This window comes from Gorilla gorilla, chromosome 12, assembly GCF_029281585.2.
Source record: "Gorilla gorilla gorilla isolate KB3781 chromosome 12, NHGRI_mGorGor1-v2.1_pri, whole genome shotgun sequence".
Classification (NCBI taxonomy): Eukaryota; Metazoa; Chordata; class Mammalia; order Primates; family Hominidae; genus Gorilla; species Gorilla gorilla.
The window spans coordinates 66233527-66257699 of record NC_073236.2 but is presented as its reverse complement, the minus strand read 5'-3'; the positions used below and the strand labels follow the sequence as shown (position 1 = coordinate 66257699).

At 38.1% G+C, this 24173-nt stretch overlaps 1 protein-coding gene across 10 annotated transcripts in view; it reads left to right on the top strand.

Annotated features, from left to right (window-relative positions):
* Positions 1-24173, top strand: part of ALMS1 (ALMS1 centrosome and basal body associated protein) — a 230037-nt gene that overhangs the window by 123270 nt on the left and 82594 nt on the right. For all 10 annotated transcript variants that reach the window (XR_010129944.1, XM_063695797.1, XM_063695799.1 and 7 more), the window contains one exon: positions 16679-16920. Coding sequence is in view for 9 of the 10 variants with exons in the window: in XM_063695797.1 (XP_063551867.1) it covers positions 16679-16920 (242 nt within the window). In the remaining variant the exon portion in view is untranslated. The remainder of the gene's footprint in view (positions 1-16678; positions 16921-24173) is intronic.

Sequence of the window (24173 nt, the reverse complement as noted above, 5' to 3'; positions counted from 1 at the left end):
CCAGTAAATTGATATTGGCACAATACAGTCAAGTGGACTACAGATGCTAATCAGATTTCACAAGTTTTTGCATGCACTCAGTTATTCTAATGCATATATGTATAATTCTGTAAAATTTAAATGCATGTATAGCTTCATGTAACCACCATCATAATCAAGATACAGAAGTGCTCTGTCACTGTGAAGGAATTCCCTTGTGCCTTCCCTTTTCTAGTCACACCCTGTTCCCTCAAGCCAGCCTTCTTTAACCCCTGAAAGCCAGTGATCTGTTTTTCTACTATATAATTTTGTCATTTTGAGAAGTTATATAGATGGAATCCAACATGTTATATAGATGGAACATAACATGTAAACTTTGAGATGTGTTCTTCTTACTCAGCATACTCACCTGGAGATCCATTCAACTTGTGTGTATCAGTAGTTAATTTCTTTGTATTGGTCAGTATTCCATTATTTGGAATTTATACAGTATGTTTATCCATTCACCTGTTGAAGGACATTGTTTCCAATGCTTATTACTAATAAAGCTATTATGAACATTCATGTACTTTTTTTTATATACTTTAAGTTTTGGAATACATGTGCTGAATGTTCAGGTTTGTTACATAGGTATACATGTGCCATGGTGGTTTGTTGCACCCATCAACTCGTCATCTACATTACATATTTCTCCTAATGTTATCTCTCCCCTTGCTTCCCACCCCACAACAGGCCCCAGTGTGTGATGTTCCCCTCCCTGTGCCCATATATTCTCAACTCCCACTTATGAGTGAGAACATGCAGTGTTTGGTTTTCTATTCCTGTGTTAGTTTGCTGAGAATGATGGTTTCCAGCTTCATCCATGTCCCTCCAAAGGACATGAACACATTCTTTTTTATGGCTGCATAGTATTCCATGGTATATATGTGCCACATTTTCTTTATCCAGTCTAATATTGATAGGGATTTGGGTTGGTTCTAAGTCTTTGTTATTGTGAATAATGCTGCAGTAAACATACCTGTGCATGTGTCTTTATAGTAGAATGATTTATAATCGTTGGGGTATATACCCAGTAATGGGATTGCTGGTCAAATGGTATTCTAGTTCTAGATCCTTGAGGAATCACCACACTGTCTTCCACAATGGTTGAAGTAATTTACACTCCCACCAACAGCATAAAAGCATTCTTGTTTCTCCACATCCTCTCCAGCATCTGTTGTTTCCCGACTTTTTGATGATTGCCATTCTAACTGGTGTGAGATGGTATCTCATTGTGGTTTTGATTTGCATTTCTCTAATGACCAGTGATGATGAGCTTTTTTTCATGTTTGTTGGCTGCATAAATGTCTTCTTTTGAAAAGTGTCTGTTTATATCCTTTGCCCACTTTTTGATGGGGTTGTTTGTTTTTTTCTTGTACATTTGTTTAAGTTCCTTGTTTTCATTCTTAAATAAATTAAGTTTCCTTGATTTTTGTTCTTTTGCATTTGCTGAGGACTGTTTTACTTCCAGTTATGTGGATCTCAGCCCTTTTTTAGATGGATAGACTGCAAAATTTTCTACCATTCTGTAGGTTGCCTGTTTACTCTAATGATAGTTTCTTTTGCTGTGCAGAAGCTCTTTAGTTTAATTAGATCTAATTTGTCAAGTTTGGCTTTTGTTGCCATTGCTTTTGGTGTTTTAGTTATGAAGCCTTTGCCCATGCCTATGTCCTGAATGGTATTGCCTAGGTTTTTTGGTAGGGTTTTTATGGTTTTAGGTCTTACATTTAAGTCTTTAATCCATCTTGAGTTAATTTTTGTATAAGGTGTAAGGAAGGGATCCAGTTTCACTTTTCTGCATATGGCTAGTCAGTTTTCCCAACACTATTAAATAGGGAATCCTTTCTCCATTGCTTTTGTCAGGTTTGTTAAAGATCAGATGGTTGTAGATGTGTGGTGTTATTTCTGAAGCCCCTGCTCTGTTCCATTGGTCTATGTATCTGTTTTGGTACCAGTACCGTGCTGTTTTGGTTCCTGTAGCCTTGTAGTATAGTTTGAAGTCAGGTGGCATGATGCCTCCAGCTTTGTTCTTTTTGCTTAGGATTGTTGTGGCTATACGGGCTCTTTTTTGGTTCCATATGAACTTTAAAGTAGTTTTTTCTAATTCTGTGAAGAAAGTCAATGGTAGCTTGATGAGGATAGCATTGAATCTATAAATTACTTTGGACAGTATGGCCATTTCACAATATTGATTCTTCCTATCCATGAGCATGGAATGTTTTTCCATTTGTTTGTGTCCTCTCTTATTTCCTTGAGCAGTGGTTTGTAGTTCTCCTTGAAGATTTCCTTCACATCCATTGAATGTTGTATTCCTAGGTATTTTATTCTCTTTGTAGCAGTTGTGAATGGGAGTTTGCTCGTGATTTGGCTCTCTATTATTGGTGTATAAGAATGCTTGTGATTTTTGCACATTGATTTTGTATCCTGAGACTTTGCTGAAGTTGCCTATCAGCTTAAGGAGTTTTGGGGCTCAGATGATGGGGTTTTCTAAGTATACAATCGTGTCATCTGCAAACAGAGATAATTTGACTTCCTCTCTTCCTATTTGAATACCCTTTATTTCTTTCCCTTGCCCGATTGCCCTGGCCAGAACTTCCAATACTGTGTTGAATAGCAGTGGTGAGAGAGGCCATCCTTGCATTGTGTCGGTTTTCAAAGGGAATGCTTCCAGCTTTTGCCCATTCAGTATGATATTGGCTGTGGGTTTGTCACAAATAGCTCTTATTTTTTTGAGACATGTTCCATCAATACCTAGTTTATTGAGTGTTTTTAGCATGAAGGGGTGTTGAATTTTATCGAAGGCCTTTTCTGCATCTATTGAGATAATCATGTGGTTTTTTGTTATTGGTTCTGTTTATGTGATGGATTACATTTATTGATTTGTGTATGTTGAACCAACCTTACATCCCAGGGATGAAGCCGACTTGATCTTGGTGGATAAGCTTTTGAATGTGCTGCTGGATAAGGTTTGCCAGTATTTTATTGAGGATTTTTGCATCAATGTTTATCAGGTATATTGGCCTGAAATTTTCTTTTTTGTTGTGTCTCTGCCAGGTTTTGGTATCATGATGATGCTGGCCTCATAAAATGAGTTAGGGAGGAGTCCCTCTTTTTCTATTGTTTGGAATAGTTTCAGAAGGAATGGTACCAGCTCCTCTTTGTACCTCTGGTAGAATTCGGCTGTGAATCCATCTGGTCCTGGGCTTTTCTTGGTTGGTAGGCTATTATTGCCTCAATTTCAGAACTTGTCATTGGACTGTTCAGGGATTTGACTTCTTCCTGGTTTAGTCTTGGGAGGGTGTATGTGTTGAGGAATTTATCCATTTCTTCTAGATTTTCTAGTTTATTTGCGTAGAGGTGTTTGCAGTATTCTCTGATGGTAGTTTGTATTTCTGTGGGATCAGTGGTGATCTGCCCTTTATCATTTTTTATTGTGTCTATTTGATTCTTCTCTCTTTTCTTCTTTATTAGTCTGGCTAGTGGTCTATCTATTTTGTTAATCTTTTCGAAAAACCAGCTCCTGGATTCATTGATTTTTTTGGAAGGGTTTTTCGTGTCTCTCTTTCCTTCAGTTCTGCTCTGATCTTAGCTATTTCTTGTCTTCTGCTAGCTTTTGAATTTGTTTGCCCTCGCTTCTCTAGTTGTTTTAATTGTGATGTTTGGGTGTCGATTTTAGATCTTTCCTCCTTTCTCCTGTGGGCATTTAGTGCTATAAATTTCCCTCTACACACTGCTTTAAATGTGTCCCCGAGATTCTGGTATGTTGTGCCTTTGTTCTCATTGGTTTCACAGAATTTATTTCTTGCTGCCTTGATTTCGTTATTTAGCCAGTAGTCATTCAGGAGCAGGTTATTTAGTTTCCATGTAGTTGTGCAGTTTTGAGTTTTCTTTTCTCTTTTCTTTTCTCTTTTGTTTTCCTTTCCCTTTCCCTTTCCCTTTCCTTTCCTTTCCTTTCATTTCTTTTCTTTTCTTTCCACCCTGCCCTCCTTTCTTCTTCTTCTTTTTTTTTTTTTTCCGAGTGTCACTCTGTTGCCCAGGCTGGAGTGCAGTGGCGCGATCTTGGCTTACTGCAAGCTCTGCCTCCTGGGTTCACGCCATTCTCCTGCCTCTGCCTCCCAAGTAGCTGGGACTACAGGTGCCTGCCACCACGCCTGGCTAATTTCTTTTTGTATTTTTGGTAGAGACAGGGTTTCACTGTGTTAGCCAGGATGGTCTCGATCTCCTGACCTCATGATCCACCCGCCTCAGCCTCCCAAAATGCTGGGGTTACAGATGTGAGCCACTGCACCCGGCTGAGTGAGTTTCTTAATCCTGAGTTCTAATTTGATTGCACTGTGGTCTGAGGGACTGTTTGTTATGATTTTCATTCTTCTGCATTTTCTGAGGAGTGTTTTACTTCCAATTATGTGGTCAATTTTAGAATAAGTGCTATGTACTACTGAGGAGAATGTATATTCTGTTGATTTGGGGTGTAGAGTTCTGTAGATGTCTATTAGGTCTGCTTGGTCCAGACCTGAGTTCAATTCCTGAATATCCTTGAGCTGAGTTCAAGTCCTGAATATCCTTATTAATTTTCTGTCTCGTTGATTTGTCTAATATTGACAATGGGGCATTAAAGTCTCCCACTATTACCGTGTGGGAGTCTAAGTCTCTTTGTAGGTCTCTAAGAACTTGCTTTATGAATCTGGATGCTCTTGTATTGGGTGCATATATATTTAGGATAGTTAGCTCTTCTTGTTTTATTGATCCGCTTACCATTATGTAATGCTTTTCTTTGTTTTTTTTTATCTTTGTTGGTTTAAAGTCTGTTTTATCAGAGACTAGGATTTCAACCCCTGTTTTTTTTGTTGTTTTGTTGTTGTTGTTATTTTTTGCTTTCCATTTGCTTGGTAAATCTCCCTCCATCCCTTTATTTTGAGCCTATGTGTGTCTTTGCACATGAGATGCGTCTCCTGAATACAGCACACCAATGGGTCTTGACTCTTTATCCAGTTTGCCAGTCTGTGCATTTTAATTGGGGCATTTAGCTCATTTACATTTAAGGTTACTATTGTTAGGTGTGAATTTGATCCTGTCATTATGATGCTAGCTGGTTATTTTGCCCATTAGTTGATGTAGTTTCTTCATAGTGTTGATGGTCTTTACATTTTATTATTATTATTATTATTTTTGCAGTGACTGGTACTGGTTTTTCCTTGCCATATTTAGTGCTTCCTTCAGGAGCTCTTGTAAGGCAGGCCTGGTGGTGACAAAATCCCTCAGCATTTACCTGTCTGTAAAGGATTTTATTTCTCCTTCACTTATGATGCTTAGTTTGGCTGGATTTGAAATTCTGGGTTGAAAATTCTTTTCTTTAAGAATGTTGAATGTTGGCGCCCACTCTCTTCTGGCTTGTAGGGTTTCTGCCAAGAGATCTGCTGTTATTCTGATGGGCTTCCCTTTATGGGTAACCTGACCTTTGTCTCTGGCTGCCCTTACTATTTTTTCCTTCATTTCAACCTTGGTGAATCTGACAATTATGTGTTTTGGGGTTGCTCTTCTTGAGGAGTATCTTTGTGGTGTTCTCTGTATTTCTTGAATTTGAATGTTGGCCAGTCTTGCTAGGTTGGGGAAGTTCTCCTGGATAATATCCTGCAGAGTGTTTTCCAACTTGGTTCCATTCTCCCTGTCACTTTCAGGTACACCAATCAAACTTAGGTTTAGTCTTTTCACATGGTCCCATATTTCTTGTCTTCACACTTTATTTCATGAAGTTGATCTTCAGTCTCTGATATCCTTTCTTCCACTTGGTCAATTCAGCTATTGATACTTATGTATGCTTCTCGAATTTCTCATGCTGTGTTTTTCAGCTCCAGCAGGTCATTTATGTTCATCTCTAAACTGGTTATTCTAGTTAGCAATTCCTCTAACCTTTTATCAATGTTCTTAGCTTCCTTGCATTGGGTTAGAACATGTTCCTTTAGCTCGGAGAAGTTTGTTATTATCCACCTTCTGAAGCCCACTTCTGTCAATTTGTCAAACTTATTCTCCATCCAGTTTTGTTGCTGGTGAGAGTTGTGATCCTTTGGAGGAGAAGAGGCATTCTGGTTTTGGAATTTTCAGCCTTTTTGCACTGGTTTTTCCTTATCTTTGTGGATTTATCTACCTTTGGTCTTTGCTGTTGGTGAACTTCAGATGGAGTTTTTGCGTGGTCATTCTTTTTGTTGATGTTGATGCTTTTGCTTTCTGTTTGTTAGTTTTCCTTCTAACAGTCAGGCCCCTCTGCTGCAGGTCTGCTGGAGTTTACTGGCGGTCCACTCCAGACTCTGTTTGCCTGGGTATCACCAATGAAGGCTGCAGAATAGCAAAGTTTGCTGTCTTCTCCTACCTCTGAAGTTTTGTCCCAGAGGGGCACCCGCCAGATGCCAGCCAGGGCTCTCCTGTGTGAGGTGTCTGTCGACCCCTGCTGGGAGGTGTCTCCCCACCAGGAGGCACGGGGGTCAGGGACCCACTTGTGGAGGCAGTCTGTCCCTTAGCAGAGCTCGAGGGCTGTCCTGGGAGATCTGCTGCTCTATTCAGAGCTGGCAGGCAGGAACGTTTAAGTCTGCTGAAGCTGTGCCCACAGCTGCCCCTTCCCCCAGGTGCTCTGTCCCAGGGAGATGGGAGTTTTATCTATAAGCCCCTGACTGGGGCTGCTGCCTTTCTTTCAGAGATGCCCTGCCCAGAGAGGAGGAATCTAGAGAGGCAGTCTGGGCTTCACCCAGTTGGAAATTCCCAGTGGCTTTGTTTACACTGTGAGGGGAAAACTGCCTACTCAAGCCTCAGTAATGGTGGATGCCCCTCCTCTCACAAAGCTTGAGTATCCTAGGTCGACTTCAGGCTGCTCTGCTGGCAGTCAGAATTTCAGGCCAGTGGATCTTAGCTTGCTGGACTCCTTGGGGGTGGGATCCACTGAGCTAGACCACTTGCCTTCCTGGCTTCAGCCCACTTTCCAGAGGAGTGAACGGTTCTGTCTTGCTGGCATTCCAGGCGCCACTGGAGTATGAAAAGAAAACTCCTGCAGCTATCTCGGTGTCTGCCCAAATGGCTGCTCAGTTTTGTGCTTGAAACCAGGGCCCTGGTGGCATAGGCACCCAAGGGAATCTCCTGGTCTGTGGGTTTCGAAGACTGTGGGAAAAGCCTAGTATCTGGGCTGGAACAGTCCTCATGGCTTCCCTTGGTTAGGAGAGGGAGTTCCCCAACCCGTTGTGCTTCCCAAGTGAGGCGCCACCCCACCCTGCTGCTGCTCACCCTCTGTGGGCTGCACCCACTGTCTAACCAGTCTCAATGAGATGAACTGGGTACCTTAGTCGGAAATGCAGAAATCACCTGCCTTCTGCGTTGGTCTTGCTGGGAGCTGCAGACTGGAGCTGTTCTATTTGGCCATCTTGCCTGGGAATCCCTCATGTACTTGTTATTACATGACCATAAGTTTTTTATTTCTCTATGACAGTGGGTCTCAACTAGGAGTGATTTTACCTCTCAGGGAACATGGGAAATGTCTGAAGACATTTTTGATTGTAATGACTAGGAAAGAAATGCTACTGGTGTCTAGTAAATAAAAGACAGAGGTGCTGTGGAATATCCTAGAATGCACAAGACAGTCCTCCACAACAAAGAATTGTTTCAAAATGTCAGTGCTAAGGTTGAGAAACTGCACTAGGATTAAGACCCAGGAGTGTGATTATTGAGTTGTATGTAAGTATATGTTTAATTTTATAGGAAACTGCCAGAGTGTTTTCCAGAGTGGTTATAACATTTTGCATTTCCAGTAACAATGTGTGAGAGATCAAGTTCCTCCACATCCTCATCAGCATTTATACTGTCAGTATTTTTTATATTTTTATTTTTTTGAGATGGAGTCTCACTGTCACCCAGGCTGGAGTGCAGTAGCATGATCTCAGCTCAGTAGCAGGATCTCAGCTCACTGCAACCTCTGCCTCCCGGGTTCAAGCGATTCTCCTGCCTCAGCCTCCCAAGTAGCTGGGACTACAGGTGCGTACCACCACGCCTGGCTAATTTTTATATTTTTAGTAGAGATGGGGTTTCACCATATTGGTCAGGCTGGTCTTGAACTCCTGACCTTGTGATCCGCCCATCTTGGCCTCCCAAAGTGCTGGGATTACAGGCGTAAGCTACCACGCCTGTCCACTGTCAGATTTTTTTTTTTTAATTTAGCCTTCCTGATTGGTATATAGGGGTATCTCATTATTGCTTTAATTTGCATTTCTCTACTACTGACAATGAACATTTTAATATGCCCATTTACTATCTATATGTTTTCTATTAAAATTGTTTTGCTCATTTTCTAATTGCATTTTTTTTTACTGTTGAATTTAGAGAATCTTTATATATTCTGGATACAAATTCTTTATTAGATTTCAGACTTGCAAATTTTTACATTGTACAAAACCAAGTTTTCTTATTCTGTTTATTGTTACTATTGTAATTTGTTTTGATGCTCAAAATACAGATTTGGTGGCCAGTGGCAGCCCCTTCAAGCTGGCTATATATCCTTTTTGTATGTCCCCGTCATCTTTTGATCATGTCTTTGCTTTCTGGCACAAGATATTTCAGGCTTATCTTACACTTTTCCTTCTCCAGCTCTGGAATCAACTACTTCTCCAAGAAGCCTGTTCTTCCAGTGGAATGTGCTATTTAGAGGTTAGGATTTAAACACTAGGCATATGTGTTGCTCCCAGCCCTACACTTATTTACATTAATATTTATTTCTCTATCTGTATATATTAAAAACCATATGTTCATCTACTTTTTTTACTTTTTTCTTTGTTTTTGTAACTTTCATATCTAATAGTGAGTAACCTCACTTCCAGTGTGCTTTATATAATGAATTCTCTCATTTCTTGCCAACCTCTCCCCAGCAAGGATGACCCTAACTCTCCACTTGGATTCAAACACTTTATTGTCTGTCTCCTTGGGTGGATGCTCTTTTCACCCTGCTTGGGCTTTGGCATTCCATGCTAGACCACTCCTCAACATGTATACCACCCCTCCCTACTTGGTCTCTGACTTCCCTGTATCAGAATGCTCATCACCCTCAACATATGGACACTCTCCCCACCCCACATAGGTTCTGACTCCCCATGCTGAACTACCCCCTCACATGGATTTCTTCCTCATGCTGCATAGGCTCATGACACCTCACATTGGTCTCCCTCTACTTGGATGCCCTCATCTTGTTTAGGATTTGACTCAAGATGTCAGGCTACACCATTTAGACAGCCTCCTCACTCAGGTTCTGACATTCAAGGTCAGACTGACTCCTGTCACCGTGCTTGAGTAGTGACTCACCACACTGCCCTTACCCTGTATGACACCCTTCTCATCCTGCAGGAAATCTGACTTCCCAACCTAGGCTATCTCTCTGTGTAGGTATTTTCCTTCTCTACTGCAGCTCTGCCACTCCATGTAAGGCCACCCCAGTGTGGAGACACCTACCTCATTCTGCTTGGGCTCTAACTCCACATGTCTGGTGGGCCTCCCTCTTCATGGAAGCCCTCCATATCCTGATTTGGTGCTTTTATTGCACACTAGGCCACACCTCTGCAGAGACTGTCTTCTTGCCCTGCTTGAATTCTGATACTCTATGCTAGGACACTTCTTTACATGGGCACCTTCCTTACCCTAATGAGATTCTGATACCTTGCTCTGGCGCATTGTCACTCCATTTGCTACAGATTCCCGCCTTGTTCTGCCTACCTAATGGTTTTAAGATTGTATTGTTTGGGATGGGAAAGATAAAAGAAAGGGAGCATAGAAACACAGGAGAGGGGAAAGAGAATAGGAAGCTTATTTTTTGTTACTTTATGATTAATATATCTTTTCTCTCCTTTTACTTTCAACCTATCTGTGACCTCACAGTAAAGTGCATCACTTGTCAATGTCATGTGGTTGAATATTATTCATTTTTAATCTTGTCTGTTAATCTTTATCTTATAACTGAGATATTTAGTTCATTTACATTTAATATAATTATTGAGCTAGTTGATTTTGCTATCCTCTATTATTTTAGATTAATTAATTATTTTTATTCCATGCTATTTTCTCTATTGGCTTGTTTTACTTTTTTTTCTTTTGGTGGTTATTCTAGAGATTATAATATACTTCCTTGACTTTATAGTTTACCTTAAATTAGTACTTTTTTCACTTTATGAGCAGCAAAGTATCTTAGGACAGTTGAACTCTATTTACTCACTCCTCCTATTTGTGCTTTTGTTGTCATATATTTCTGTTCTACATGTTCTAAATCCCACAGGACATTATTATTGTTGCTTTGAACAAACAACATTCTTTTCCATATATATGTATATAAGAAATATAAAGCAATGTAAAATATGTATATATACACAAGAGTGTATGTATGTATATGTACATGTATATATTTACATACACACATCCTTTAAGTGTTCTGCATTCTTTCTAGCAGTTCTGTACTATGTTGGATCATTTTCCTTCAGCCTAAAAAATTTCCTTTAGTATTTCCTGAAGTCTTCTGGGGATTATCTTAGTTTTTATTTGTTTGGTTTAAAAAATGTATTTCAGTTGGTTATAGAATTGTAGGTTTTTATTTCAGCACTTTAAAGGGCTACTATCTTTGTTGAAAGGCCAAGTGTCGTTCTTATTTTTGCACCTTTGATTTTCAGCAGTTTGGCTTTGATACCCCAAGAGTTGGTTTTTCTTAGTATTACTTTGTGTTCACTGAGCTTTTTAACTCAGTAGATTAAGTCTTCTACCTGTTTTGGAAAATTCTTACCCATTAACTCATAAATATTGTTTCTGCACTCTTCCCTCTTCTCCTAGGAGTAAGATTACACATATATTGGATTATATGACTGTGCCCCGTGAGTCTCTTATGCTGTCATCCGTTCGTTCTTTTTATGTTTGGCAGTTTTCTGTAGACTTTTTGAATTTACAAATTATTTTTACACAATGTCTGTTTGCTTCCGCTACAGTTGAATCAGATTTTAGATAATGTATTTTTTATTCTGAAATATTCATTTCTTTTTTTAATAGATTGTAGTTTTCTGTTGAGATTTTCCATATTTTATCTATTTCCCTTTATCTTTTGCTCTCAATATATTAATAACCATTTCAAAGTCTTTTTGTGCTAACTAGTAGCTAAATCCCCTGTAAATCAGTTTTTCTTGTCTATTTTTTCCTCTCAATTTTTGATCATTTTTTCCTGCTTCATATGTTACATAATGTTTTGTGTGTTGGATATTGTAAATAAGAGGATAATAGAGATTGAGGATATCTGCATCTAGAGGGACTAGAAAAACAAGAGCAAGCCAACCCCAAAGCTAACAGAAGAAAATAAATAACCAAAATTAGAGCTGAACTGTATGAAATTGAGATGCAAAAATCCATACGAAAGATTAACTAAACCAAAAGTTGATTCTTCCAAAGAATAAGCAAGATTGACAGACCACTAACTAAATTGTTAAAGAAAAAAGAAGACAAAATAAGTACAATCAGAAATGACAAAGGTGACATTATCACTGACTCCACAGAAATACACACACACACACACACACACACACACACACACACACACTCAGAGACTATTATGAACACCTATTCACACACAAACTAGGAAACCTAGAAGAAATGGATAAATTCCTGGAAATATACAATCTCCCAAGATTGAGCCAGGAAGAAATGGAAATTATGAACAGACCAGTAATGAGTTCTGAAATTGAGTCAGTAATAAAAAACTTCTTAACGACAAAAGAAACCGTCAGCATAGTAAATGAACAACGTACAGAATGGGACAAAATATTTGCAAACTGTGCATCCAGCAAAGGTCTAATATCCAGAATCTGTAAGGAACTTAAGCAGTTCAAGAAGCAAAAAACAACCCTATTTAAAAAATGGGCAAAGGACATGAACAGACGCTTCTCAAAAGAAGACATACTTGCAGCCAACAAATATATGAAAAAATGTTCCACATTACTAATCATTCAAGAAGTGCAAATCAAAACCACAATGAGATACCATCTCATGTTAGTCAGACTATTAATAAAAAGTAAAAAAAATAACAGATGTTGGTGAGGTTGCAGAAGAAAGGGAAGGCTTGTACACTGTTGGTGGGAACATAACATAGTTCAGCCACTGGGGAAAACTGTGGAGATTCCTTAAAGAGCTTAAAACAGAACTACCATTCAACTCAGCAGTCCCATTACTGGGTATATACCCAAAACAAAATAAATCATTCTACTGAAAAAACACATATAATCAATATCATATTATTGCTATTCACAATAGCAAAGACATGGAATACAAAAAACAATTTTTGCTTTAAGCCTGACAGATCTTTGGTTTTTCAACAATTAAATATTGTAAGAACTCAGTTGAGGCTTTCAGGTGTTTGAACTCAGCTCTTTAGACTCTTTGCCCTCACAGCTTTAGAATATGGTAAATGTTGTAAGGGGAACAACAGTCATGCATTTGTTGCAGTTAAACTTTCTCAAGGGAAATTCATTTCATTAGTACTCTTGCAAATAATTTTACTGTTTTTCTGACTCAGCCCCTTTATTGGGGTTGGCCCTTCTGACTTTTGACTGAGAGTCTAGTGAGTCTTTAATTCCTTACCTTTAAAAGTTCTCTCCCTCAAGCATTAGTTATTAAGCCCCCTGCCTTAAGCAGGTACAACATTTGGCAAATGTTTTAAGGAGGAGAGCTGATGTGTGTTTGTCCCAGGCCTCTCCATCTAGTGGGACTTGGTTTCTTATAGTGCCATGAGTATGAATGAGATTTCAGTCTATTACTCTGACTCAGCCCACAGCCTCCCATACCACCCCAACACTCAGGAAATGTCTTGTGGGGGAAATCAGATGGGTATTCTGCTAGCTTCCATCATATCACACCATCGTGACAGCCTTCATGTTCATCAAAAGCTCGGTGATTTCTCTTTGTCAGTAGATTATGTCTACCTACACCAAGCCCTTGCATAGAGCCACCAAATATCTCTCTCTCACATATTAGTTGGTAATATTTCCTCATTGCTTCTATAGCTCTAAGACTTTTTTTTTTAAATGTGATTTTTATAATTCATTCATTTTGTTTGTTAAAGTAGGAGTGATGGTATATGGCTACCTACTGCATCGTATACCCTACTACATCCTACTTGGAAATGGAAGACCCATTTAGATCACCCTTCTCTCTATAATATATCAATAGTATTCTATGTAAAGTTTTTTCATCTTTTATTATACTTTATTAGGTATTTGATATTTTTGGTACTATTTTTATGACATACTTTTTAGATTTTAATTTTATAACTTCTATGATAAAGAAAAATCTAATGGACTTTAAAAAATTTGAACTTGTATCTTGCAACTTTTCTAAAAATTTACTTACATCCTAGTAAGTTACATGTAGATTCTTTTGGATTTTTCTGTGTACACAATTATATCAAATATGAAAAGTTACTATTATTTCTTCCTTTCTTATCCATACCTCTTCTTTTTTCTTGCCTTACTGCTAATACCATTTAACACCTTTACTAAAATATTGAATAGAAGTGGTAAGAGTTGGCATCCTTATTTTGTTCCTAATCTCACAGGCAATATTCTCAACATTCCACTGTAAAAACAATGATTGCTTTAGGGTTTTTTGTAGTTTCTCTTTGCTGTGAGTTTTTGTCATGCATAGTTACTGAGTTTTATTAAATGCTGTCTCTGCCTGTATTGATAGGGTCATGTGTGTTTCTCCTTTATTCTGTTGAGGTGGTTAATCACTTTTTTTTTTAATGTTAACTCACCTTGCATTCCTGGGGTAAACTATCATGGTAGAGATGCAACTACACACAAATGTATGTGTGTGTAAAGTGAGAGCAAGCACACAGCATACACACGCATGCATTACATTTTGTTGTCTAACATTTTGTTTAGGATTTTTGTATTTATGTTCATAAGGGAAATTGACCTTTTTTTTCTTTTCTCATAATTGTCCTTTTCAATTAGTGAATGGTAGACATATGGTAGAGACTCAAAAGTTCTACTTTTGTGATATATTCTAGATATTACTCTAATACAATATAACATTATTCTCTTTTCTTGAAACTTTATTTTCAAGTGATTTTTTGAAAGTTTTATTCTTCTTTTTTTTTTTTCTTATAGAGACAAGGTGTTGCTCTGTTACCCAGACTCTGGAGTACAGTGGTGCAGTCACGGCTCACTGCTGCCTCGAACTCTTGGTCTCAAACAGTCCTCCTGCCTCAGCCTCCTCAGTTGCTGGGACTATAGGCGCATGCCACTGTGCCTATTTTTTTTATGTTTTGTAGAGACGATCTTGCCGCATTGCCCAGGGTGACCTCTAACTCCTTGGCTCAAGTGATCCTCCTGCCTCAGCCTCCCAAAGAACTGGGATCACAGGTGTGAGGCACTGTGCCAGGCCTTATTTTCAAGTAATTTTAGAGTTACAAAAAAGAAACACGTATAGTAGAGTTCCTTATACCTCTCTTCTAGCTTCTCCTGTTGTTAACATCTGGTTTTTTTCATTTTATTTTTATTTTTATTTTTTTGAAGACAGAGTTTTGCTCTTGTCGCCCAAGTTGGAGTGCAATGGCGCAATCTCGGTTCATTGCAACCCCTGCCCCCTGGGTTCAAGTGATTCTCCTGCCTCAGCCTCCTGAGTAGCTGGGATTACAGGCATGCACCACCACGCCTGGCTAATTTTTGTATTATTAGTAGAGATGGGGTTTCACCATGTTGGCCAGGCTGGTCTCGAACTTTTGACCTCAGGTGATCCACCCATCTCAGCCTCCCAAAATACTGGGATTACAGGCGTGAGCCACTGCGCCTGACCTATTTTTTATTTTTAAACTTTTAGGTTCAGGGGGTACATGTTCCAAGTTGTTCTATAGGTAAACTTGTGTCATGGGGGTTTGTTTTACAGATTATGTCATCACCCAGGTACTAAGCCTGGTACCCAGTAGTTTTTTTTTTCTGTTTGTCTCCCCTGTCCCTCCACCCTCAAGTAGGCCCCAGTGTCTGTTGTTCCCCTCTTTGTGTCCATGAGTTCTCATCATTTAGCTCCCACTTATAAATGTGAGGATGCAGTATTTGGTTTTCTGTTCCTGCATTAGTTTGCTAAGGATAATGACCTCCAGCTCCATCCATGTTCTGCAAAAGACATGATCTTGTTCTTTTATATGGCTGCATAGTATTCTAGGTGTAAGTGTACCACATTTTCTTTATCCAGTCTGTCATTTATGGGGCATTTAGGTTGATTCATGTCTTTGTTATTGTGAATAGTACTATAATGAACATTTGTGTGCACGTGTCTTTATGGTAGAATGACATATATTTCTTTGGGTATGTACACAGCAATGGATTGCTGAGTCAAATGGTACATCTGGTTTTAGCTCTATGAGGAATTGCCACACTGCTTTCTACAATGGTTGAACTAATTTACACTCCCACAAACGGTGTATAACCACTCCCTTTTCTCTGCAACCTTGACAGCATCTGTTATATTTTGACTTTTTTATAACAGCCATTCTGATTGATGTGAAATGGTATCTCATTGTGGTTTTGATTTGCATTTATGTAATCAGTGATATTGAGCTTTTTTCATATGCATGGTGGCCGCATATATATCTTCTTTTAAAAAGTGTCTGTCATGTCCTTTGCCCACTAAGTTGCTTGTAAATGCTGGATACTAGACCTTTATCAGATGCATAGTTTGCAAATATTTTCTTCCATTCTATAGGTTGTCTGTTTGCTCTGTTGATAATTTTTCTTTTGCTGTGCAGAAGCTTTTATGTTTAATTAGATCCCACTTGTCAGTTTTTGCTTTCATTGCAATTGCTTTTGGTGTCTTCGTCGTGAAATTGCCTGTTTCTGTGTCTGGAATGGTATTGTCTAGGTTGCATATGTGGTATCCACATCATCACTGGTGATGTTAACTGATCACTTGGATAAGGCAGTGCTTGCTAGGTGTCTCCAAGATGGAAATAAGTTACTATTTCTTCCTTCTTATACTCTGTTTTTTGAAATCCAGTCACTTAGTTCAGTGCATACACAAAGGAGGAGGGGAAGGTTAAGCTTAACCTTCTTTGGTGGGAGGTATTCACATCTGTTATCTGGACTTCTTCTTAAAGCAAAATTTGCTTCTTCTTTCCAATTATTTATGTGTTCAATTATTTACTTGCTCCACTCTGTTTTAATATTAATTCCCTATGATCTCAAGATATAACTGCAACCTTGAAAACTCCTAGTTCTCCCAGAACTCCTTGACAGATTGCTCTGTTTCTTGTTTATCTTTGTACACTGTGTGTATTTAGCACAGTCCCCTAATTTATGGTGGACATCTAGTAATTTAAAAAAATGTATTTTCAATTCACCTGAAAAATAGCATTTCCTCAACTAAATTATATAATTTAACATTCTAAATTAAAAGTAGGTTTTAAGATAAAAGTAAACATGTGTGATAACATTGTATCAAACAAAATAAAGGGTACTGCTGAAATTTTACCTTAATAACGTTTGACATTGATGTGTCCACAATATATTCCTATAGCTACTTAAATATTCCTTGAAACCACTTTTGGAAAGAGATTTCAGTCTCTAATAGGCCAAGGATATAATCTGCTGTATTCTTTCTCTTTTTTGGTCAGATTACCAGAGAAGATGAAGACTCCACTTTCTGCTTTCTCTGAAAAATTGTCATCTGATGCAGTCACTCAGATAACAACAGAAAGTCCAGAAAAGACCCTATTTTCATCTGAGATTTTTATTAATGCTGAAGATCGTGGACATGAAATTATAGAGCCTGGCAACCAGAAGCTGCGCAAAGCTCCTGTCAAGTTTGCCTCATCATCTTCAGTCCAACAGGTTACTTTTTCTCGTGGCACAGATGGTAAGAGAACGTGATTGCATTTTAGATTGTTAGACCAGCTCTTTTGTGTAGTTATCTTAGAAATTTGTGGTTGTGTCTTTCTAGTCAGAAAACCTAATTTTAATTTAAGAATTAGGGTCCATATGATTGTATCTGTCTTTTATTTGCATAGCTGTCAACAGAATATGATTTATTATATTTTATCTTAATTTCAAGCACAGTTAACATGTAGAACTCATGCTGTTTGTGTTAAAACTTAGTTTTGTCTCATCATATTTGCAATAAAAATGCAAGTAGTTCATAACAACTTGAAAGTAATTGAGGTCTGCTTTTAAAATGGCAGATAAATTATCTTGTATTACAGTAACAGTAATGTTATTACTATATAGTGCGTATATAGGGAGAGTATGTATATACTAAATACTATAACAAATAGATGCATAAACATGTGATAGTGCAAACACAATAGCAGTTTATCTCTTACTTATAAAGCAATCACCAGAGACCCAGGTTGTCTTCTTGCTCTGTTTTCTTTAAAATATATAACCCAAGGTTATGTTGGATTTACCTTCATGGTCAACTGGAAGGAACAAAAAGCATGGAGGAGCACATATAGGAGATATTTTCAGGTCAGGTCTGGAAGTAACCCAAATCACTTTCCACTGGCCAGGAATGTAGTTTAGCTGTGTTTTCCAAAATGAAGAAGAAATGGATTTTGGTGAATAGGTAGCAGTCTCTACCATAAGGTGAACATTTAGAGTGTTTTATATGCTATAGTTTCAGTGATATTTTGATAGTACTTTTACCATATAACATTTAGAATTAGACCAAATTGTAAATTATTTTCTTTTTTTGGGTAAGTAGCAGGAAAATTAACAATTAAGTTTCCATTCTTCCCCAAATGAAGATGGAGACTTTACTAATTTTTAAAATATTTACTATTTTGGACAAGTCTACTCAAAGTACATCTTAAGTTTCTCTACTTATACAAAAAACTTGTCCACCTACACACATAGATGGAATATACCTAAATGTAAAGAAAATCGTTTGGTTCAGCATTTAAATTGCATTGAATTTAAGTAAGTGCATTTATATACTAAGATGGTTATAATTCTTGAACATTTTTCTTGTGAAATTAAAGCATACCAAAAATATATATATAGTTTAATAAATTATCACAAAGAACACCTTTATGTGTTGGTTACCTGTTGTTACAGTGATACAGTATAACAAACAACCTAAAAAATCTCTATGGTTTGTAACAGCAGACATTTTTCTTACTCACAGGTTTATGGGTCAATTGGACTTTGGCTGGGCTGGCTGTAAGCTGCAGAAATGGTTTGGGTCTGTTCCAGATGCTTCTTTCTGAGACTCAGGCTAATGGGTCAATAGCTATCCTAGAGTGTGGTGTTCTCATGGTGGTGGCAGAAACACAAGAGAGGAAACAGCTATAAAAGCAGCGCGCGGTGGCTCACGCCTGTAATCCCAGCACTTTGGGAGGCCAGGGTGGGCAGATCACGAGGTCAGGAGATCGAGACCGTCCTGGCTAACACAATGAAACCCCGTCTCTACTAAAAAAAAAAAAAAAAAAAATAGCTGGACACTGTGGCGGGTGCCTGTAGTCCCAGCTACTTGGGAGGCTGAGGCAGGAGGATGGCATGAACCCAGGAGGCGGAGCTTGCAGTGAGCCGAGATCGTGCCACTGCACTCCAGCCTGGGCGACACAGCGAGACTCCGTTTCCAAAAACAAAAAAAAAGCGTATTTTAAACTTCTACTGTCATCAAATGGATCAATTTATAGAGGCCATGATTTATGGTTCATATAAACTTTTTATCAAAGAATCAATATTATTTGGTTTAGTAATAAGTGTTATTTTCAACACTGTGGGTCAAAAGTAAAATTTTATGAGGTGTTTTTTTTTTGTTTGTTTGTTTTTTGTACAAAACATTTTAAGGTACAAAGAATCGTATGTTAACTACATGACTGCTTACCCATTAGTCTGAATTAACAAGTTCCTCTACCCCTCTCCAGTGCTTTTTTCCTTTCCCGGAAGCAGCCATTATTTGCTATGTATTCACTTCTTCCCCTAGACGGGCAGTCCAGTGTAAGCTTAAGACTACTGCATCCAAACAAAGTTTTTGAGAACTTCAAAAAATTCTTTATTTGTCTCAGGTCCATCGCCATGTGATAGTCATTTCTGCTCTGGGTCCATTGTAATTTTGTTCAATCGTTGCTGTTAATTTTCTCCAACCTGTGAACTGCATGACATATTCAGCCATTGCTATCAAGCTTAATATATACCGATGGAGAAAGAAAATTAATAAATCAGTATTCTAACAATAACTATGGGAACGACCAAATAGAATTGGAGGCTACAGCTTTTTTTTTTTTCTTTTTCCTTTTTGCCTGATAGAGTGGTACAAATATTCCTAAGTTGTCTCAGACTAAGGTTGAGGTCCTTTTTTTTTTTTTTTTTTTTTTTGAGATGGAGTCTCACTCTGTCTCCAGGTTGGAGTGCAGTGGTGCAATCTTGGCTCACTGCAACCTGCACCTTCCGGGTTCAAGGATTCTCCTGCCTCAGCCTCCCAAGTAGCTGGGACTACAGGCACGCACCACCACGCCCAACTAATTTTTGTATTTTTAGTAGAGATGGAGTTTCACCATGTTGGCCAGGATGATCTCGATCTCTTGACCTTGTGATCCGCCCACCTTGGCCTCCCAAAGTGTTGGGATTACAGGCGTGAGCCACTGCGCCTGGCCAAGGTCATTTTTTATTAATTTCTTGACTGGACTTTCTTTAGAGGTCACTTTGCCATGCCCGGTGATAGAAATTAATGCCTCTAGGTGTTAATCATACTCCTTTTAAAAAGTAACCTTATTTCTTGTGGATAATTCAGGTCTATCATAGATTTAGTCAGCACTCTGTAAGCTGCTCTATGTTTTGCTTTAGTGATATAAAAAATGTTAAGTAGCTAGGTGGCTCCTGTCCCTGGTAGAGTTGTCCCTTTCTTATTTCTAAGATCTTCCATCTAACAACACTCATAGTCACAAAGGTTGAAAGCAAAAACTTCTTAAAAAGCTCCTTTGTTCCCAAATGCATGCGTTCTATCTGGTACTCGGTATAGGCAAGTACCATCTGTGGTTCAGAGCATATCCCAAATCCCATAAGAAAGCATTGTAGACTCAGAAAGTGGTGTTCCCCAGCTTATGCCATAACACTTTTCAGTAAATAGCTCACTCACTTTATTTATTTATTTATTTTTTAGGTTTAGCATAGTTATGGTCCATAAGGCATGGATAAGGACAGTAAATCCCTTTAGGCATCAACCTTTTGTCTCATTTCCTTCATTTGGAAGTGAGTTTCTTCCTTAGAAGCAGGCTACTAACAATGTGGAATTCATTGCCAAAATGTCATCAGAATGATAGAGTTGCCAAAGATGGTGACACAGTTCTAAGTAATATAAAGATTATTGTTTCTGGCCAGGCGTGGTGGCTCACACCTATAATCCCAGCACTTTGGGAGGCCGAGGAGGGTGGATCACCTGAGGTCAGGAGTTTGAGACCAGCCTGGCCAACATGGTGAAACCTCATCTGTACTAAAAATACAAAAATTAGCCGGGCATGGTGGCACATGCCTGTAATCCCAGCTACTCGGGAGGCTGAGGCAGGAGAATTGCTTGAACCCGGAAGGTGGAGGTTGCAGTAAGCAGAGATCGTGCCAGTGCACTCCAGCCTGGGTGACAGAGTGAGACTCCTTCCCCCTTCCCCACCAAAAAAAAAAAGATTATTGTTTCCAGAGGAGAGCTCATTCTACTCCAGGACTATCAGAATCAGTCTAGAGGATTTTGGGTTTTATTAACTAGAGATGAGCAACTAGGAGTCCATCTAGAAATGGTTACAGGATATAAGAGAAAACCGTGGTCTATAAGAATAAGGATAAACGGAAGGAGCTGGAGGCGTTCGGCCATGAGAAATGGTAGCTACATTGAAAATTCATAATCATATGAGCAATACAACCCTATGAAATGCTCAGAAATAACCTAAACAAAAATTTTAAATGACCTAATGCAGGAAACACTAATCCTTTTTGTAAAGATAGAAAATAATAATTTACTAAATTAAAAGGTATGATTCTAGAATGGAAGGCTGAATATTGTAAAGGTATCATTTATTCCCACATAAATTTATACTCTAAAGTAATTCTGCACAAAGTTCTAATGGAACTGTTCTTTTGAACTGCGTAATTTATCTTTATGAATTTATTTTTATTTTTAATTTGTCTGGGTATATAGTAGATATAGATATTTATGAGGTACATGAGCTATTTTGATATAGGCATACAGTGTATAATAATCCCATCAAGGTAAATGAGATATCCATCACCTCAAGCATTTATCCATTCTTTGTGTTAACAATCCAGTTACATTATTTTGGTTATTTTATTTTTTAAGTATTTATTTTTTTTGAGATGGAGTCTTGCTCTGTCACCCAGGCTGGAGTACAGTGGCATGATCTCAGCTCACTGCAACCTCTGCCTCCTTGGTTCAAGCAATTCTGCCTCAGCCTCCTGAGTAGCTGGGATTACAGGCACCCGCCACCACGCCTGGCTAATTTTTGTATTAGTAGAGACAGGGTTTCACCATGTTGGCCAGGCTGGTCTCGAACTCCTGATCTCAAGTGATCTGCCCGCATTGGCCTCCCAAAGTGCTGGATTACAGATGTGAGCCACCATGCCTAGCTGTCTTTTGGTTATTTTAAAATGTACAGTGAATTATTGACTGTAGACCCTGTTGTGCTATCAAATACTATTTCTTACTGATTATATCTAACTATATTTTTATACCCATTAACAATCCTCACTTCCCCCACACTGCTCACTACCCTTCCCAGTCTCCGGTAGCCATCTTTCTCTCTCATGTGTGTCCATGAATTCAGTTGTTTTAATTTTTAGATCCCACAAATAAGTGAGAACATGTGAAGTTTCTGTTCCTATGCCTGGCTAATTTCACTTTATATAATAACCTCCAATTTCATCCATGTTGCTGCAAATGACAGGATCTCATTATTTTTTTTGGCTGAATAGTATTCGATTGTGCATGTACTGCCTTTGTGTATATGTACTACATTGTGTATATGTAATAGATTAATTTATCCATTAATCTATTGATGGACACTTAGGTTGCTTCTAAATTTTGGCTATGGTGAACAGTGTTGCAATAAACATGGGGTGCAGATTTATCGCTGACATACTGACTTACTTTATTTTGGTTATATACCTAGCAGTGGGATTGCTGGATCATATGTTAGCTCTAATTGTAGTTTTTTGAGGAATCTACAAACTAACTGTTCTCTATAGTGTTGTACTAATTTACATTCCCAGCAACAGTGTACAAGAGTTCCCTTTTCTCCACATTCTTGCCAACATTTGTTGTTGTATATCTTTTGAATAAAACCATTTTAACTGGGGTGAGATGGTATCTCATTGTAGTTTTGCTTTGCATTTCTCTGATGATCACTGATGTTGAGCACCTTTTCATAAGCCTGTTTGCCATTTATATGTCTTCTTTTGAGAAATGTTTGTTCAGATCTTTTGCCCGTTTTTAAATTGGATTATTAGATTTTTTTTTCCTATAGAGTTGTTTCAGTTCTTTATACATTATGGCTACTAATCCCTTGTCAGATGGATAGTTTGCAAATGTTCCCTCCTATTCTGTGGTTTGTCTCTTCAGTGTTGTTTCCTTTGCTGTATGAAAGCTTTTTAACTTGACGTGATCACATTTGTCCATTTTTGCTTTGGTTGCCTGTATATGTGGGATATTACTCAAGAAATCTTTGCCAATATTTAATGTCCTAGAGAGTTTTCCCAGTGTTTTCTTCCTGTAGTTTCATAGCTTGAGGTCTTAGATTTAAGTCTTTAATCCATTTTGATTTGATTTCTGTATATGATGAAAGATAGAGGTTTAGCTTTATTCTTCTGCATGTAGATAACCAGCTTTCCCAGCACCATTTGTTGAAGAGACCGTCTTTTTCCCAGTGTATGTTCTTGGCACCTTTGTCGAAAATGAGTTCACTGTAGGTGTGTGGATTTGTTTCTGGGTTCTCTGGTTCTGTTTCATTGGTTTATGTGCCTGTTTTTAAGCCAGTACCATGATGTTTTGGTTATTATAGTATTGTAGTATAATTTGAAGTTAGGTATTGTGATTCCTCCAGTTTCGTTCTTTATGCTTAAGATAGCTTTGTCTATTCTGGGTCTTTTGTGGTTCCATATAAATTTTAGGATTTTTTCTATTTCTGTGAAGAATGTCATTAGTATTTTGATAGGGATTGCCTTGAATACAGATTCAGTGGAATACCCAATTGCTTTAGGTAGTATGGACATTTTAACAATATTGATTCTTCTAATTCATGAACATGGAATATTTTTCCATTTTTTTTGTTGTCCTCTTCAATTATCTTCATCAGTGTTTTATAGTTTCCTTTATAGAGATCTTTCACTTCTTTGGTTAATTGCTAGGTATTTGATTTTATGTGTGGCTATTGTAAATGGGATTATTTTTAAATTTCCTTTTCACATTGTTCACTGTTGACATATAGAAATGTGAACTGATTTTTGTATGTTGATTTTTGTATTCTGCAACTTTACTGAATTTATTGATTGTGGAGGCTCTAGGTTTTTACAAATATAAGATTGTATCATTTGCAAACAAGAATAATTTGACTTCTTCCTTTCCAATCTGGATCTCCTTTCTATCTTTCTCTTGTCTGATTGCTCGAGCTAGGACTTCCAGTGCTATGTTGAATAACGGTTTTGAAAGTAGGCATCCTTGTCATGTTCCACATCTTTAGAGGAAAGGCTTTCAGTTTCTTCCCCATTCAGTATGATACTAGCTGTGGGTCTGTCATATATGGCTTTTATTATGTTGAGGTATGTGTTCTCTATACCTAGTTTTTTCAGGGTTTTTATCACGAAGAGATGTTGAATTTTAAGAAATGTTTTTTCATCGTCATTTGAAATGATCATGTGGTTTTTGTCCTCCATTTTGTTGATGAGGCATCACATTGATTGATTAGCATATGTTAAACCATCCTTGCATTCCTGGGATGAATCCTTCTTGGTCATGATGAATGAGCTTTTTAATGTGTTGTTGAATTTGGTTTGCTAGTATTTTGTTGAGGATTTTTGCATCAATATTCATGAGGGAGATTGGCCTGTAGTTTTCTTTTCTTTTTTCTCTTTTTTTTTTTTGGATGTGTCTTTGGTTTACTGGTCTTG